A 19,529-nucleotide genomic window follows, 5' to 3' on the forward strand; every position below is an offset into this window, starting at 1 on the left:
CATTTGGGTAGATTTCCTAAATAAATCATAGAGTGCCAACTGTCAACATTCAAAAATCACTGAACATGTATATGAGATACATGGCTTGCAGGAAAACCTATCGTGCCCGTTTTTGAAAAATCAAACATTTAAGATCATTCTGGGTGGTACTGAACTAAAGTAACTCAGATCTTTCTGCGTTAATTAATTAAAATTCTCTTCAAATTATTCTTCAGAAGGAAATGTTAAAAAAATGGTGGCTCACTAAACAGTTTCAATAACATAATTATAAGAGGCAAATTTTGATGAGGTAAAATTAATAGCTTTTGCATGCCGTAAAGAACAGTGAAAACTATATGAGGCAATGGAAGTGGTGTTATTACTGTTAATAGCAACCATACTATTAGATAGTTTCCTGTCTTGTGCAATTGATATACCTTTAAATGTCAACGTGAACACAGTGTGAGAAAAAGAATTCATACTGTCTTGAATTAAATCCTGTAAATGTATCTTGCATGTGGGGAAAAAAGACAGAAAATGTTCGATTCCTGGTTTATATTTTCATTTCTTATTTTCTTAGATTTTTTTTTCCACATGCAAATCAGACTTTGGTGGCAAAATGATTCACGAGTCGATGGCCTTTCCAGTTAAGGATGCTGGAAGATCAATATCAAAAGTATTACGTATATATGGCTTGGGTTTCAATATTCAAATACAAATGAGCTGGATCATATCATTGTACTTCCTGCTGCATAACAAAATTCACTTTTATAATAGAGTACATGCAGTTCTGCCTTACAGGAAGTACCCAGCTGACAGCTCAGAAGAATCTGTGGTCGCAAAATTGGGCTGAGAGATACTAGCAAACCCTCTTAAGCCCTGGCAGTAGAAAAGCTGTGATGTAAGTAAAGATCCTCAAGAATAATCAAGCTGGAAAAGCTGCATACTCATCCCTATCTTATCCTCTTTAGGGAGCACTGTTAGTTCTTTATGTGTGTGAGCACTAAGAACTACAGAAGTGATACCTACATAAAGATAAACCCATTTAGAGACATTAAATAAGGCCTGAGGAGTACACTATCATTCAGTGTGTGAAACAGGATTGGAGTGAAATATCAAAGGAAAAAATGTCATCTTTTCTAATATTGATTTCTTACAGTGTTCTAAGAGGTTTTTGACTAAGCCCTAAAGGGATTGAATTTTAGAAAAAAAAAATAATTTCTAAGAGTTTCTTAAATTCTTAGAAAAGGCTGAGATCGATATTAAGTATGCTACCTGGTTATCCTCTAGGTTGATCATCTCTAGTAGATCATGTTCCTCCAAGCCTTCTAGACTACTTATTTTATTGCTAGATAGGTCCAGCTTCTGTAGAGTTTTCAAGCTATCCAAGCCAGTTATCTTCTCAATCCGGTTAGAGCTCTAAGAAGAAATGAAAGCATATAAACCTTTGATAAAGTTCTACAGATGGAAAACAACATTCCTGAGGAAGAACAGTGTTCACTTTATTATTGAGAATTCTATTACAAATAGGCCTTTTATGCATTAGTGTCTTCTTCATCTTGAGATGACATATTACAGCTTTCCATAATGCTTCAGGAAAAAAGAATCAACTAACTTCTGACTCACCTTGAACAGGAGTAAGAGACAAAAGCAGTAAAAAGAGCTCTAGCATTCTTCTAAGCTGATAATGGCTAAAGTATACACTTGTCACTATCAAACTCAAAATTTAGAAAATAGATATGCACATAAAATTATAGAATATATATACATAAATACATAGAATTTACCTCTGTAATCATGGTTATATTTACACTCATGATTACAGAATAAATAATGAAAATATTAAGGTAGAGCAATATAGTACTGCCTTCTTTGGACTACTGGCAGTCTATAAAAATATCTCCAGGATACACAAGTTCACCTTAATGCTTACTAAGTGAAGGCAGGCTTTATTTACTGTCAGTGACAGCATGCATAGAAATGTTAAAAAAACCCTCAAACCCAAACCACCTTACTGTAAGTTTATCTAGACTCAAAGACAAGAAATGACCCAAGTTTTTGAGAACTCATAACCAGCTATAATTGTTTTACATTCCTTCCAAACAGGGTATAACATTGAAGACCTACATTTAACGCTGGATACCAGGTGGCTTCATTTCTCAGTGCCTCACAAATCATATACTCATTTCTGCTGTGAACTCCAAATAGGTATAACATGTTAGGTTCTGTACTCATCTTTGTCCCAGTGGCCACATGTACCCAGATGGCCTCTCAACATGATTCTTTCTATATAACCTTGCAAATTATATTTTTCCATCAGCATCACCTTGTGCTGAAAGCTTTGAAAACTTCATATTCTATTAATAAATACTTAGGAACTATTGAAATAAATAAGCCAGCTGACTCTAATGTTAATCCAGTTGTCTGTCCTTGACATTTTTCCTGACTTTTAAATGTTTAATTAGGTTATTAATAGCATGGAGGCTCCCTCTTCTCTTCCTGTTCTTCGTTAGACCTCTGTTTAATAGGATACAGCTCAGAGCTCTAGTTGCAAAATGCTGTGCAAGAGGTGCACATAAAATTCTTTGAACAAAAGGGATTTGTGCAGACATCCTTTTTGCAAAGCATAAAATTCCTAAGGATCCAGTTCATTAGAGCTGTACTTAATTTTTGCAAACATAAGCAGAATAAAGGCTTTTTGGTATAACTAGGCAGTATTTGGTTTTTGCAGCCTTTCATCCAAACCTGAGACCTTACTAGTCTTTCAACCTAAAAAGCTCAAGGGAAAATGGAAAATGAATGAATCAATGGGAAGAGAGGGGATGACTGGTCCCATGAATAAAGAACTGCATTTTATTCTAATTAGTAAAAGAAAAAGCTATGCTAAAATCTGTCTATTTACATAATTTCCACATGACTATCTACTTTGCTAATTAAAAAAGACAGGAAGTTGTATAAATAATCATATCAGCATGTAAGAACCAAAAATGAAGAACACATTCACATTAATAAGGCTTAACTGTTAACACAACCTCCAAAACATTTTACTGAGCAGATAACCATTACTAACAGAATTATTATTAGGCCTTTAACAGATGAGGAAATCAGTGCACACAATGGTTGAGCGACTTACTGTAGTTTTCCCTGAAGAAAGTATTTAGAGAAAAGATCTTCCTGTCAACTTAGATTGTCACACTCCTACAGCTTATCTTAGAACTTTTAGACATGATTTTGCCAATCTGAGTTAATCTTATCCACTAAAAATGAGACAAATTTCAGTTTTATTGCCACTAAGGGCATAACTGAAGGCTACCGAAAGTATTATATAGCTCAAATAGAAGTATATTAAAAATGTTACTGAATACTATTTGAATAAATTATTCAAAACATACTACTGTCATGTTTTAAATGTGAATACCTTTTCTGACTATCAAAGCAGCAATAAGTACAAAGGCCAATCAGGCCTTGATGGGTACAGATCTTACTCTTTTCCATATCAATTACTACAGAACAGAAGAAAAATCTTTAAAATTTTAGAAGAATTGGAAAAGAATATTTCTATTCCTCATAAGGGATTTATTCACTTTACCTAACATATTTATGTAGGCGCTCAAAACTACTGTAGCAAATATGGGCATATTTCTATGTGCAGGTTTTTTGTACTTATTTTTAAAATAGCATTAAATATATTTAAAATTATTATTATTAAGTAAAATCTATTAATAAGTAGCCTGTTGTATTTTATAGCAACAGAATTGCATTAAAACCGGGTTTTGCTTGTGTTTCTGCGCAGCCTCTGTGTTGATGGCTCTTCCCATTCAGTATCTCTAAATGATTTAGAAGAAAGCATTGGTATTAAGGAAATTTTACAAACATGGTGCCAAGGAACACTGAGATAAATGCCTTCCTAAGGCCTGTAAAAGATCAAGATCCATGCAAACAAGTGCAGGCTTTGACAGAGAGATGTCTATATTTGGGCTAGTTATCCTTGGCTATCTTCATAACCAACAGAGATAAACAAGCACTTCCAAGGCACGATGCATCTTGTGTTAATGTAGATGTCAGCAGCTGGATCAGAATAATGAAGTATTTTAAGTGTCTATTTCTCTCCACTGACTTTTGAGGCAGCAGAGAACAACTAGCTCAGCTGCAGTTGTCTTCACAAATCTGAAGTCAGGTAAGCTAAATCCCACTAAAGCATCTAGAAATATAACCTAGAAGTGTTGTATTTAAACAAAGATACCCTAGATATCTTGATGCACAGCTGACAATATAAAGCTTCCAATCTCATTACAAGATGTTTTAAAAAATTTAACAATGTTCTTTTAATAATATATCAGATTTGCATACTAAACTTGACTTATTTTCTTTAAAAAATGCAGGCTTCTCAGTCCTCATCCTTCCCTCTCCTGTCCTAGCTCACTGCTATCATGAACACAATTTTATGAGGAAATATACTTTAAAAAAAGAATAACCAGTTTCTATTGTGTGGGACTTGTACAGTAAGTAACTTCTTACACATCACCTAAGCAACAAAAGCTACTCAGAGCAAATGGAAAATCTTGGAGAAATCCAAAACCCAGCTGGACAAGGCCCTGAGCAGCCTCCACTGAGGATGGCTCTGCTTTGAGCAGGAAACTGGATCAGGTGACCTTCAGAGCTCCCTTTTAAGTTATTTTATGATCCTGAATTAATAAAAAAGTGTGTCCAGTATTACAAATATCTCTGAAAAATTGTCATGTAATTACCTTCACTTTTATTTGGGCATTAATATATTGATGAAAGACAGACAGGAAACCTACTGGAATTACTTCTTTCTTACCAGATTGAGTATTCTGATAGGTAAATTCTCAAGGCCACTGACTGCAGTGAGTCTGTTGTGCGACAAACTAAGATGAGTCAGACTGTGACACTTCTCCAGTCCTCTTACCTCCTCTATATTATTAACTATACAGAGGTTTTTGCATTTAAGGAAAATAACTGAACACAAAACTGTAGCAAACATTGCTAAATTAACCAAAAGAGCTGAATTTTATGGTAAGGGGAGCTGGACATTAAATGCTTCATGCTATAAAGAGTGTGAAATCCCAGCCGCTCACATCCATTCCTATTCTGGAACTTGCTGCCTCCTTGTTTGACTGACACAACATTTTGTAGGGCAGGAGGACAAGTGACACTGTTTCAGCTAGAATTATCCTCCCCTTCATTTTGGAAGGGTTTTAAATTTTGATGGTTTCTTGTGACCTGCATTAGGGCTGATGACAAATCAAGAAAGTAATGAAAGTGAGGTAACAGGAGTGTGGAGGAGAAACAACTTCTGCCAGCATCTTAAAAAACTATGCTGTAAATCTCTGGTCTTCCTATCAGATGCGCATATGCAGGTTAAAACATAGGGGTATTTATGTCTTTGACTTTAACTGAGTACCAGGCATGGTAAGTCAGCTGTCATCTTCGTCAGAGAAGGCTGTAATCTTTTTATGTTTGTGGACTACTTAACATAGCTCCTAACTGACCTTGACCTCCAAGCTTCATATACAAATTATTCAAGTCATAACAGACAACAGTACTATATGTGGCTGTTTCACTCTGTATTATAGCTGTTCTATACTGGCCATCTGTCCTGAAAAGGGAAAGTGAATTTTCATTTAACATTAAAATCAAAATCAGCAGTACAAGTAGTTAGGATCCCTCTCAGCAAACTTCAGCATTAACATAACTACCCAGATGCCTTAAACAAAGCATGTTTCCTTTGGCAGCAAGCCATCTCAGATTGCTCTCTTGCAATTGGTTGAACTGCAGAGGTACCTGACTACTGAAATCAGGTAACTCTGATGCAGGCATCTAATTTGGTGACTGAAGTTAGGCAAGAAGAATTACACTCGTATTGTAAGCGTCCAAGTTGGAACTAGTTACATAACCCCCCCCCAAGAAATATAACTGGAAAAAAACATAAAATTAGCCAGAACATGCAGGACACAGAGAAATGCCTTTAGGCAATCACAGAAGAAAACATTTTTAATTGACTTGAGAGAATGAACTCTGCCTGCAAAGAAAGGCAAGCTAATTTTAATTCTTTCCAGGCAGTGGACAAATTAACAATCAAATGATTTTTTTCTTGCAGTCTGAATAATATTGTAAGCGAATAAAATGTAAGCTTAGCCAGGGCCAACAGAATACTTTTTAATAGCTGTAACCTAACTCTGTTTTTTCCTAACTGCATTCCTACATGGGGACTTGATTGTACACTAAGGTCTACACTCACAGGTCTAGATGGGGAAGGAGGAGGAGAAATGAGCTAGTAAGCACTGGTTTATCTTTTCATATGACCTCACACTTGGCTGTCTCTGTCATTTACGAAAAGAAACCAAAAGAATCCACAGTCACTAACATTTGACAGATAATAATTGTTTCAGATACAAAATGAGACTGTTCCTTTTGCAACCGAGGAGGAGAAGTTTTGGCGAGGAAAAAGTATTGTTTAAGCCACAAGCGTCAAGTTGAAGCAGCAAACTGCTCAGGACTAAAAACTAATAGAATCAGTTTTAGTCTTTTAACGGCTCACTATAATGCTTTGTCAGATATTATTGCCCAAGCTGTCTCCCTTTCTGGTTTAGGCAGTTTTCTCCTTGAAAACTCATTTATAAACCTGTCAGGTGTGCTTGTGTGTGCACCTGTCAGAAAAATGTTACAAAGACCTTACCATCTGCATCATAATTCACTTAAATATGGTAAGAAATGCTTAGTTACTGTCAACGAGAAATGCATGCCAAACATTTCTACTACTGCATGATATTCAATATAGTATTTTCATCTATGATTACAAAGAACAGCTTGTTTTGTCTGCCATGTCTTTGGCGAGGAGTTCTTGACACGGGTTAGGAACATGTCACTTTACTTTGCTATTCTAAATTCTGTACTTGTGAATCCTGCACTCATTTTCCCTATATTCTAGTGGGTCCTATTGCAACTGTATGCATGAAACAGTTTTTCCTCCCCATTTCAATGACATCTTCATTGACAAATGAAAAAATTGAAGACAGCACGCTGCTGCATTGAAACGAAATGAAAAAATATCGATTCAGATCCACAATACAAATCTCTGATCTTTTTTCCTTTTCATTTTGCCCTATGGTTTTTGCTCTGTGATGAAAAATCAGAATTGCAAAGGGATAGTGTCTCAATGCCATTTTCTGACAAGAATCGTGTCACCTGCACACCTTCTAAAATGTGTGAATAACATAACCTGGATGCCCTGCAAATGCTTTATCTGCTCCTACATGAAAAAGGCATTGTATTAATATCGTTTGGTAATGGGCTACTTCAAGGACAAGAGACAGAGAAAAACCTGCAACAGCCTGCTGCCGTCTCCTTTTCAGAGAGCAGAAAATCAAGATGCAAATTATGAAGCAAAAAGGACAGGTTCACAAGCCCTCGGGAAGCAATTGTAAGTAAGGCAGCATGTCAATGTGAAACTCCAGAAGACCTTTCAGAAAAGCAAAGGAGAATCTTTAGGAGTACTATGGACGGCCTTAGAAGAGTAAGCAATGAAACATAATCTGCAGGTTCATATTTATCTGATTTCTACCAAAACAGTGCTTCTAATCCCACAAACAGGGTACCACAGTGAGCGCATAGACAGTGGGTAGCAGAACACCTTCCCCCAGTGACTTCCCTCAGCATACTCCAGGAAGTTTCACTTAAAGGTTCTCTTTGTCATTCAACGGCCTTGTCCTCCACAGAGCCTCTACAGTCCCTGCATAATTAGCTATGTCTAAAATTGAACAACATGCACATTTTCATTTAAGGGAGCTTAGTGTTCCAAGCTGATTCCCTATTAACCTTTTGTATATAAAAATACTGGGATTATTTATTACCTCTGCCATGCAAAAAGAGTATGACATGTCATTTTTTCAGTTTTACATGATGCAAAGTGGAGGCTTCCTGTGTTCCTCTAGCCGGTTAATAACTTACATGCATACACAAACACTTTCAACACCATGCATGCTTAAGTAAATTAAGATCAGTTTCACCACCAGAACGACAATATTTAATCTTGCTTCTGAAGACAAAACTGACATGAAGGAAAAATACAAAGAAAGCAGGTATCTATTTAAAGCAAGTAGTTGTTCAGAAAGCAAACAAGCAACTTTCTCCCATTTGAATTTCCATAAAGGATACAATCCAGCAGGAGTTTAGTAAGTGACTGGTATGCTGACAAATCTTGCATTTTAGGTATTTGATTGTATGAAAAATCTACTTCCTAGTGAAAAAACAAGACAGAAAGTTAGTTTTATTTCATCAACACTTGCAGCTGGCTTGCAAAACTAAATTAAATTTGCAATCAAGAGTGTGGAAAGAGTAAGAAGATAATTTATATTAATACTGAGACATAACCAGAAAGATTCTTTCATATGACACACAGAATTCACATGTTGGGAACTTCCAAAATTATGCTTTCTTCCAACAGCATTATCATTAATGGTCCAGTAATTATTCATACATATTAAAAAAGTTACAGAGAAGACCGAGAAATACATAGAGGTTGCATTTCAAAACAACCTCCTGCTTTTTATAATCCAAAGTAGGCTACATGAAAACAGCATTAAAGGGAAGAATGGCACACAGCTACGATTTAAGTATGTATTTCACAATAATGATTGGCATCAGTCAATTTGAAAGGCAGGAACTGATCCCACTAAAGGTCTGATGATTTCAACAAGCAAGGAAAAAATTCTGGCTATTTTTACCTCCAGCTAGAACAGTTAGCTGTACAACACACCTTCCCATGGCATGCAAGACTTCAGAGTGTAAAATAAAATAAAAGACTGAAATGTGCAGTGTAAAATACCCAAACATTTGGAAAAGCTATTAAAATGTCAAATGAGGTAAGAAAGAAGAATAAGGAAGGCATAAAAATTCACTTTTGCATATGTCCAAATACAATGTCTAAATTAGATTTAGAAAATAGTTTTGGATTTAAACCCATAAAATGCATTTATTGCAACATACCTTGAGATTTTTAGGTGGTTTAAAACTGAAATACGTAGTCAATTTATTGTTGGAAGCATTCAGTTGTAGTAAGTGAGGCATGTGGCTGATACAAGAAAGATCTAGTAACAAAACAAAATGTCAAACTGTGTACATGAATGCACAGGTAAATGCAAAGATCATCACGTCAAAATGTGATAATTAGGTCCAATAGCAATCAAGAAACGATTTGTAGTTACACATACAGAAAGCAGTGTTTAAAATGCAGAAATCAGCTTTATTAACACCTTCTACTAGAAAAAAAAAAAGATGGTTTCTTCCATGAAGAAACAAATATTCAAGTTCTACATTAGATTTCCATTATGTCAACTGATTTGACTATAAGCCGGAATAGTTTTATATTCTAGCTACCTCTAGAATGACAGAGAGACTACCTCTGTCCTAAGTTGTTAATTAGTGGACAGAAGTATTTAGGCCAATTACTGAAGACTGATTAGTTACTATGGAAAAGTCCCTGCTCTGTTCAGACCTAGCCTTCACAGACAAACTGTTAGTAAAATGAGAATGGAGAAGGACTGGTTTACAAAAGTGCTATTATTGGACTCCAGCACCTCAAGTGAAATGAACTTCAAAGAAATAATGCAACAGATTGCCCACCACAGCATATTCCTTTTGATGTTAAATTAAAAAATTAGCTGGGGAGTACAAGGGAGAGGGAAGGAGTATGATGGAGTTTACCCCAGTCTCCATTTGCTACTTTTCTCAATCCAGGATGTAATTTCTTACATTTTGTCGCCAATGGGAAACCTTGACAAAGGAAAGGCCAAGGCTGGGAAAACTGCACCAGACATAATTTTAAATATTAAAATATCTGCACATGTAAAATCTCAGCCTTAACCTTGTCTTGACATGCTTGCTTGCATTTTATCTTTGGATAATAAACTGGACAATAATCTCCATGTTCTTGCTGATAAACATATGCTGGTGCAGCTGTCTGAATGGTCCACACATCATTCTCAAGAAGATCTAGCCATCACCTCATTCTGTAGAGCTGGAGTAGTTACACCATTAAAACACAGACCAGGCCTTGTGATACTAAAGCTCCATGGTACAGTGCATTTCTCATCTTAAACAATTTCACAACCCAAGAATTTACTAGTGTATTTACTACATACCATTAATTTTATTACATGAAAGTTCCAGCTTCTGTAGGTGAAAGTATCTGCAGAGAATGTTAATGTTACTTAGCTCACGACCCTGGAAAAATAAAGCAAAGAGACTTTAATAACTAGCTGTATAACCTCAGCCACTCTCCCAAGAGATACACAGTAGCGGGAGACATCGAAGACATGCCCCAGGGTCCCTCCAGATGGATGTTTCTGAACAGGATGACATATACAGCAAGTGATGTTAGACCTGCAGACCAGCCATGAATGGAGAAAATGTCAAAAGAAGACTTTAAAACAACCCAGAGAGATAGCTGTAGCTAGGAAAAATGCCAGAAAAAACAAGGCTGCACAGAAAAAGGAGTGTCAGCAAGTAATCTTTAGAAAGACACAAGCATTTTAACTTTCTGAAGGGGCAATGAAGCAGCATTCTCAGGTCTTCAGCATGTTCCTCTATTTTTTTCCCTCTAGCTGACTAAAGCAGGAAGATACATTTTCACATCCGAAGACTGGGTAAGGAAAAATCTTACTGCTGTTGCTACTAAGTGAAAAAAAGCAATATGGCAGTTGTCAGCAGAAGCCATGCTGTGTCTTGTCAAAAATCCCATGTACATGAAACAACGCTGACAGGTAGAAACAAAACCCTGCCTCTTGACACCTTTTTACTAGACCAACTATTTGCTGTTAAAAAGAGGAAACCTTTGAGCAGAGAAGCACTTCACATTGATGTTCTTTTCTTATACTTACTGAAAGCGACAGATTAAGATAAACGTATTCGATACCAGAGGCTGAGCGCCCCAGCTTGTGGAGTCCCTCAGCCACAGTGTCTTCGTCCAACTCTCCATCAAACTGACCCTATAAAATACCAGAAAGGGGAGGTAGGGAGAGAAAGAGATTAAGGGGAGATTCATGAAATGAAATACCACACTTGGTACAATCTGGGGGCTGCTTGGGATGCAACTGGGAACAGTTTAATGAAAGTCCTCAATCAAACACTGCTTTCAGTGCTCCATCACCCTGCTAAGGCACTACACATTAGCAAAAATGATGAATACAGCACTCAAAACAGATAAATAGAAACATGTCACGTACTAGCTCTATTAATTTTAAAAGGTTCAACAAGTTTTTGTTGGGATTTTTTTCCTACCTTCTGCTTTGAATGCACAGCTCTAAACAGGACCTCTTTCCAGAGATGTTGAGCCATGGAACTCACATTGATTACGGATGTTAACATCTCAGCAAATCAGCACTAACATAACCCCAGCGTTGCACCCCAATACGCACATTATTGGAAGCCCTTTAAATTTGTTCAGCATGAGCAGCTAGTGCTACTCTTCAGAGAACAATCTTTGCCAAAGAGGGTACTTGACAGATGGCACTAATGAACCACTGTGTAGGTTTAATGAGAAAATAAGCCAATGGTTTGTGAAATTCCTATAAGCTTGGAGAAGTCACACAATTGCTAATCTAGGGACCAAGATAAATAATGTTTCAAATGGTAATCATCTAAATTATAGCACCTACATGTTATAGCAATGGAGACTACAGATGCATTTCAACAAGGTAAAAACATGAGGTGATAACACTGTGGCAGGGGACACTTCAGAGCCCAGAAGAGCAGGGACTAAATTCACTTGGGTCCAGGGGCTTATTGAATCTCAGGGTTGGGAATATCATCAGTAAAGGGGTTTAATTTGGTCATCCATATACCAACTTATCCTTAGTCTTTATACAGCAGGGAAAGAGGGGGGCAATCCAGACTATCCTGGACACTATGGGGATGAAAGGGACCCTATAAATAGGCAGAAATGAGAGGTGAAGGGAAACAGGCCAAACCAGCTTTTCTCCTCTTTGGGGAAATGCACAACATGGTGCTCCCATCGACCTCCCCTTCTTTCCCACACAGCAACACTGAGCGATAAGGTGGGAAAGGGCTAGTTCCCTCACGAGCACGTCCCTCCCCAAACAGCTGGGGGGCACTGAACCTCTGTGCGCTGTGACTCCTCTTCCTCTTTGCCATCCTCCTCCTGCTCGGTCTCTCGGTGAGGCAGGCTGAGCTGTGGAGGCCGCAGGCTGGGTCTGTCCTGGGATAGCTTCCCAGGCAACCACTGGGAGAGGTGCTGCTGAGGACCCTGAGAAGGGGGAGGCTGCTTCTCGAGGCTGCCCTCTCCCTGCTTCTCCTCGTCCCCCGCCATGAGCTGTAAGAAGAACCGAGAACACGGAGAGAGCCGCACACTCGGTATTTGTCACTCAAACACCTCTCCCTCACCCCTCCGACCAGGCCGCCGCCATCTTGTTTGCTCTCCCGTTGTCCTGGAGACGGGAGAAGCGCCTTTCCTCCTGAGGGCAAGGGGATTCGTGCCAGCCAGCCAGTCAGCCAATAGGAAAGCGGCGGGTGGAGCGGTGCACGGCGGGAGTTGTAGTTCTTTGAGCAGAGCTCGCTGGCTCTGGCCGCCCAGCCGCAGAGCATGTTGGGAGTTGTAGTCCGCCCCATCGGCGTCCTCCTCAGGCGGCGCCCTGCGGCTCGCAGCCCCGCTCACACAGCCCTGCTTGTCTCTTTTTTTCCCCACTCCTCCACAGCACGGGGAAGCGTGTGTTCGCCTCCACTTGCTTGTTCCAGATCAGGATGCAACGTCAATACTGCCAGACAAAGAATCTTCAGGACACCGTTACCCAGCCGCCAAGCCCCAGGCCAAAATGGGCTCTGTGCAAGGTGGCAACTTTGCTCGAGGAAAAGGGCTGTGCGGGCAGTCTGTAGCCCTGAATTCTAGTTAGCTGTTTTAGTCATAGGCCGGTCCTGGTCTTACTAGTTTTTGTCTGGGAAGACTGGTGGCATTGATCATTTATACTGGGAAGCACAGCCATCTGCAGGGGTGAGGGCTGTTTGAAATGGTGAAGTAATGGTGAAGAAAGAAACTTAAGAAAAGAGTAACATTTTAGAGCTGGTGGAAAAAATCTTAATAATTTTGCTGGAAACATTTGGGAAATAATCAGGCTGTCAGAGCAGGGGAAAGCAAAATGATGGCTTTTGAAATATCTTTGCTTGTTGTCCTGGTTTTTTATCACCACAAAGGCCTGACTGTTTCCACGGTTGGGCTCGTGGGGTGTGAGGACACCCATGGGTGAAAGCTGCTGGAGTGGATGTTGGTGCTGCAAACTCTCTGGGATGATGGTTTTGTTTAGCCCCACAAAGCACCGCTGCACTGTGTTAAAATCACTGATTTGTTAGTTTGAGAAAACAGAAAGCTCATCACATCATGTTTCAGGGGAAGAAATAAAAATCCCCAACTGCAGCCAACAACAAGCTTTGGGCTACAAAAAATGTCTTACAGATACAAATCGACTCTTAATATAAATCGTAAGTAAAGATGCTAAAGATATTTGAGTTTTGTGTGAGCATGTTTTGTGATTAGTTGAGTTGTGCACAGTAACCTATTGGCTCTAGTCATGCCCTGTGGCAGCTAGTTCTACAACTTCATTAGTGCAGAATAAAAAAAAGAAAAAAAAATGTTTTCTCTCATTTTAGGCCTCTTCCATTCCCAGTCCATCATCTGCCTTTCTTCTTACATTGCAGAACAGAGTAAAATGAGAAAGTAAAGCCAGAAAATAATAGAGGAGGGGAGGAAGAGAACGTGCTGGGATGTCTCAAAGTACAGGTCCTTGCGAGATAAACATGGGGAAAGCACTGCTCCACATGATAAAACAATTTAATACTGGGGATGAAGTATTCCTGCTTATTGCATGGGTCATGACAGCTAGGTGAGCCTTGAGAGTCTTGTAATTCTGGGTTTCAACATCACATAATTGCCTTTCCTGTGTTTCATAAGATGACACTCATCTTTGACTGCAATGGCTACTGCTTAAAAAAAAATTAAAAGAGGAAGATATAAAAACTTCTTATGGACTTTATCCATGATTTTTATCTTTTTCCTTCAGGGAAACATTATGATAACTGCAATAAAGCTACACCAAATTACCTTCCTTCATTATCTGGCTGGCCATAAATGTTAAAACCCTTAATAGGATTTACTCCTTTTCCACTAAGCACCTTGTGCCCTCTGGGCACAGGCTGCCCTGCAAAGGCTCTTCTCCAGCTGGTGCATGTCTAGGACTGTGTTCAGGGATGGGTGGCAAAGGCAAGGGCTGGAGAGGTCAGGAAAGGATAGAAAATCCTGAAAGGGAAGGAGGGAACCTATCTGGGAATATGTTTTGGGAGGCTTTTGGATTTGTTGTGACGTAGGAGAACAATTTCTGAATCACCAGAGCTACAAAGCCAAGCAGGAGCTGCTTGAGGACAGCAGTTACTTGCTCCCTACTGGGCAGCTGTAGCTGTTTCAAGCTTTCATGATAACTAGGATATTCTTTTCAAACCCATACCATTTATAGTCTACATCTGCAGATTTCACCTTCTGCAAACAGGGAAAGTCACTTTTTGATGTGAGCAGCACTTGCTTCCATCCTGTGCTGTAACTCCCTGTGTCCACAGGACATGACTGTCAGCCACCACGTGCCCTGCTAGCAGCCCAACGGCATAGTTCATGGGTGAAACAATTGCTGCCCGTCCCCACCACTCACTTGCAGTGTTGAGTCACTCACATTGGGCTGCAATGGCACAGGAGGGCTGAACCCGACATGGCCAGCCAGTCTGCTCTGCAGCACCAGCTGCTTCGTGGAGCCTTACACTGCATGGACCTCTTTGAAACGGCTTCCACTGTGTAAAACACTGCTGCAATGAAACAGAACAGTCCTACTGTCTCTTTCAACTGACATGGGGGTTTTCCTACTGTGCCTCCCATGTTTTAAAACAGAATTGGGTCACCCTCATAGGAAGTGGGCCACTTTTCACCTGGGTTGTGGAAACATCTGTCTCTAGCTGGGGCTTGTTTAAAGGACCGTTAAAGGGCTTTGAGAAATCTGCAAACAAGCTTTGTGCTATGGAAAAGCTATGAGGTTTCGGAGAGACAAAAACCTGCAGAAAACCTTTTATTCTAGAGTACAACTTTGTCTGACATCTTGCAACCACACAAGGAGGAGCGCCCTGCCTACTGAGCCAGGTTGCTACCGCAGCCAGAAACACCTACAGCAGCAGAGCCCAACCAGGACCTGGTGCTGCTCAGGTGGCTTACCTGTCACTCAGCTAATGGCTGTTGGAGACTCAGGGCAGAAGGGGCTGACTTGGAGCCTTGTGACTGCTCTGGAGGCCCTGTCATCTGTGGTGGGTGATGTGATAGCTGTGGGTGGCAGTGATAGCCACCAAGGGCAGCTACTGCCTGGCAGAATCCCAGTTTGTGGGGTGCACGGGGTGTACAGTGGTAGGACAGAGAACACCACTGCAGCCCATGCAAAGTACAGTAGCAGCATTTGGCTGTGGTTGGGCTTAAAGCCCTTTGTGTGCATGTGCTTATATACTTTTTTATTTTCTGTCCAGCGCTCTGCCTTTGCAACCTGGAAGCCAGCCAAATTCCTCACTATTCCCCAGGCTCCGCATGGGCAGGTTAGCATCAAACGAGTGGCGAGCAGATGGGTGGTGTGAAGGCAGCTGAGATGCTTGGATTAGCAGGCAGTAGGTTTATGGGAAGGAACTTGCCCGAGCTCCAAGCTCTCCAAGAGGCAAAGGCCACGTGTAATCAAATTAATAGCTAGCTGGGCAGCCTGTCTGTGTAAGATGGGGCTGGAGATTTCATGGGAACAGATGATAGAAAAAGAGCAGGTCCAAATACAGTTTACATGGACTTCCATTGAGCTTGGAGCAGAGCCAGCAGGGCTAATGAGTTCTCAGCATGGAAGTGTCCCAGAGTTTATTTCCTACCATCTGGAAAATGCCTGCCCTTCCACTGGGATTTGTGATGATTCAGACAGGAGAAGGGATTATTAAAACCTCAGAAACACTTGTCCTCCCTCCCTGTCTCTCCCCACCCCATCTGTTTGGTTTGGCAATGTAGGGACCGGCTGCCTGCTCACGTGATCCAAGATGAAATGGCTCCTTTAAGACCCCTCTCCTTGGGGGATGGCAACTGAAATGAAATTAGCCTTATGTATTTTGGGCTAGAGACAGATTGTTCCTGAATTAGGCCATTAAAAAAAAAAAAAGAAGCAGTCTTCAGGAAACAAAATACCTAGGTGGTAATGGGAATTTTGGTGGACGCAGAAAATAGCTGAGGTGGTGGAAATTGTCACCCCAGACATCATCCTTTTAGTGCCACATCCCTGGTCCAGCACAACCCATCCAGCCAGGGGATTACCTAGGATATGTTCTCCTTCCTTAGTAGAAAGGATGAAAAATTGAGCTTTTCCCTCCATAAATCACATAGTGCAAATTACACTTTGAAAGCTGAGCACGGCCATCCCAAAGGGCTGACAGCTGTCTGTCCATCTTCTTCCAGGAGCCATGTTGGGTTTTATGCCTTGTCAATGATTCATACACTTCCCTCTGCCTTGCTTTCATTCCTCTGTGTCCCCAGCAGCTGCTATCACCTTTTAGCTCCAGCTTCTCTGTGGTCCTGGGTGGGTACCATTTCTTGGCAGGGTTTGGTGTTCCCACCCCCGAAGTATTACCCTTTCTCCCCTGGTTTGCTTCATTATTGTCCTCACCTGGCTGCTCCTGAAAAGCAAGGCTGGCCACGAACATCAGAGAAGCCATTTGCTGGCAGCCACCCTGTACCTCCATGGACAAGGGTCACATCTGAGTGGCACTGCACAGAGTTGTGGGGTTTGACTTTGTGCCGGTGCCTTTGAAGTTGTCAGATGAGCATGGTGGAGGTCTTAGCAGTACTTATTTATATGTAAATAATCTTCAAACACCACCCACAAGCTGCTCCTTATTAACACTGTGGCATGTGTTAGATACAGCTGGGCCTTGTGTGCTGTGCACACAGCCTTTGCCACCATAGGGCAAGCACAATGAGACTCTTTGTCTCATTGCATGTGTGACACTGAGGGGGCAGTGGTGGTGGGTGCTGGAGCATGTGGTGGTCTCAGCCTCCAGGGAAAGGGCTGTGCTTGTATATTCACACAGCTCATCTACAAGCTGATTCCTTTGGTGCCTGTCCTGTTTGAAGATCTTTGTACCAGCCTGTCTTGCTCTTCTGCATCTGTTTGCAACCAGCTCTCCTGGCTTATTGCCACCACTTAGTCAAAATTTGGGGATGCAAATTTGCAGCACAGCTGCACAAGGAACTGTTCGGTTGGGATGAGCAGGTACAGATGGCTTGGGAGAGGAATGTGACAGAAAAGCCAGAGGACCATGATTTCACGGACTGCCGGTGGCCATCTCTGAACATGCAGGTCTGCAGGGCTTCACATCATAACATGGCAACTCGTCCTAGCAGCAGGAGCCCTTACTCACCTGAGTAGCCATGCTGGCCACAGTGGAACACTACTGACTGCTTGTTGTGACCACTGGATCCATGGAGGGGAGGGAGCATCTGCCCAGTTGCTGCAGAAGATCTGTCAGGTCCCATGTCACCATCTGTCTCCATATTTGACCAATCATCTGTAAGGCACCCCCTCCAGTCCCCTATTATCATCTCTGTGCTCAGACCACCCTTACTCAACGTTTCCCTCCTCCATGTCCTCCCCATGGCAGGGTTGACCCCCCTGTGGGAGTCAGTGGCTGTGTGCCCATGGACGTTTTGGTGTTCTTCCATCCAGCCTCTGCATTCGGTAATGCAGATTCTCTTGATCCATTAAAGGGCAGGGGGGAGGATGGCACAAGGTCTTGCCTCTGGTTGCCCAGAGTGTTTGGGGTAATCTACTCACGTTTAAGGAATCATTAAAAACACAGCAGCTGTTCAAAGAGTGTCCTTCTTCTGTAATCAGCTGGGAAAGAGCTAATCATGCAGATGAGGGACTTTGACAGTTCCCCTAAATGCCTGGGCTTCTCTTCTGAGTGATTAATGAGCAACAGCTCAGGATACAGGCTTAGTTATTCACAGCCTCATCTGACATGTTCCTGCTTTTCATGTGAGAAGGGGGATTTCTGGATGCACCAAGGAGAGATAAATCTTCTAGGCCAACATTCAGTCAGTGAAAGGAGAATGGCTGGCTGGTAGCCGGGAGGGTAAGAGGAAATGCAACCCACATCATGGCCAGCCTGTCTCAGTGAAGATCAGTGGTTTGAGGTAGACTCCGTCCCAAAAACAGGTCTAGAAAAGCCCTCACTGCACTCAGTTTCTCAAGCTGCAAGCTTAAAGGAGATGGAGGCAGGTGAGAAATGACTCCAGCTGTACTAATAAAGGAAAACTGGCTAATCTGCTGTTCCCTCATTGCCGAAGGGGCTGAAGTGCCAGAGGATGAGAGATGTTTCCCCAGACATTCAGTCTCACGTTGCGTTTCAAATAGCGCTTGGCTGTATTGTGAAACGTTCCCCAAATTCTCCTGGCTCTGGAACAGCAAACACTGAACAGAGCATTAAAAAAAGACCCCAAAACCAAACCCTGAACTGAAGCTCTAAATCAGCCATTATTATTCTAATAAAACCTTTCCACTATTGACAGAGGGAGCATTTTATACTCAGAAGTGTTAACAGCAAACACTGGCCTTAAATACATTGATTTACTATTCAATTATAAAAACAATCAGCTCCCAAATACATGCCAGATGCAAAGCAGATTTATAGGCAGCCTTAACACTCGGATAGCTCTTTGCGCTTGCAAAACCCCCATGCAAATTCACTCATTGGTGATTCACCAAGAAGCACCAAGCAATAAAAGGACCCAGCTAGATGTAGGGAGGAAGGGGGAACCTGAAATGCTGCCTTGGTGCTCCTGTGTAGGAGGAGAAGTAAGGTGTAAAACAGACGGGTTGCATGCTGCTCAAACCATGCTTAACCCAGCTTTGCAGGTCCTAGTTTTCATGGTGATGGGGCAGATGTGTCAGTCTATTTGACACCTTCCCCCTTCAGCTTATTCCTATGGCAGTGTTACTGGTATTCAGCCTGCTGGGAGCACCGCCAAACTCCTTAAATCATTTCCCTGCAGCCAGTGGCTTGGGATTACTAATTTCCTCTTGGTTCTCTTGTATTTCTTGCTGTAGCTCCTTGAGCTTTTCCACTGGGGGAGTTGCAGAGTGTGTGTGTATGTGTCGCATTGGAGCCGGCTGCCTTGCATTTGAAGTCCTTATGTGGGGATAGCTGCCAACACCCTGCATGAGCAAAGCAATAGTCTTAAAAGTTTTGGATGAGGGGTCAGAGGGGCTTGGGGGAGCCCAGGTCTCTCTCATGAGCTCCCTGTCTTTCTGACAGACTGAGCCCACTGGGGAGTTTGCCCAGGAGGGCAAGGTGGCAGCAGACCTCCTTCCCTAATGTCTGTCCCAATGAGGAGATGACATCTCACTTCAGTACAACACTGTCTGCACCCGACCTGTCGTGTCCCAGAAACTCTGCTCTCCTCTGGTCCC

At 41.5% G+C, this 19,529-nt stretch overlaps 1 protein-coding gene across 1 annotated transcript in view; it reads right to left on the bottom strand.

Annotated features, from left to right (window-relative positions):
- Positions 1-12,435, bottom strand: part of LRGUK (leucine rich repeats and guanylate kinase domain containing) — a 39,934-nt gene extending 27,499 nt beyond the window's left edge. Inside the window, exons 1-7 of the mRNA XM_040596646.1 lie at positions 12,119-12,435; positions 10,881-10,988; positions 10,143-10,224; positions 8,989-9,089; positions 8,158-8,239; positions 4,802-4,926; positions 1,255-1,398 (exon numbers count right to left, since the gene is read on the bottom strand). Of these exons, the coding sequence (XP_040452580.1) occupies positions 1,255-1,398; positions 4,802-4,926; positions 8,158-8,239; positions 8,989-9,089; positions 10,143-10,224; positions 10,881-10,988; positions 12,119-12,328 (852 nt within the window). The 5' untranslated portion in view covers positions 12,329-12,435. The remainder of the gene's footprint in view (positions 1-1,254; positions 1,399-4,801; positions 4,927-8,157; positions 8,240-8,988; positions 9,090-10,142; positions 10,225-10,880; positions 10,989-12,118) is intronic.
- Between the last annotated feature and the right edge of the window lie 7,094 nt (positions 12,436-19,529).

Source organism: Falco naumanni, chromosome 5 (genome assembly GCF_017639655.2).
Source record: "Falco naumanni isolate bFalNau1 chromosome 5, bFalNau1.pat, whole genome shotgun sequence".
In the NCBI taxonomy this organism is placed as follows: Eukaryota; Metazoa; Chordata; class Aves; order Falconiformes; family Falconidae; genus Falco; species Falco naumanni.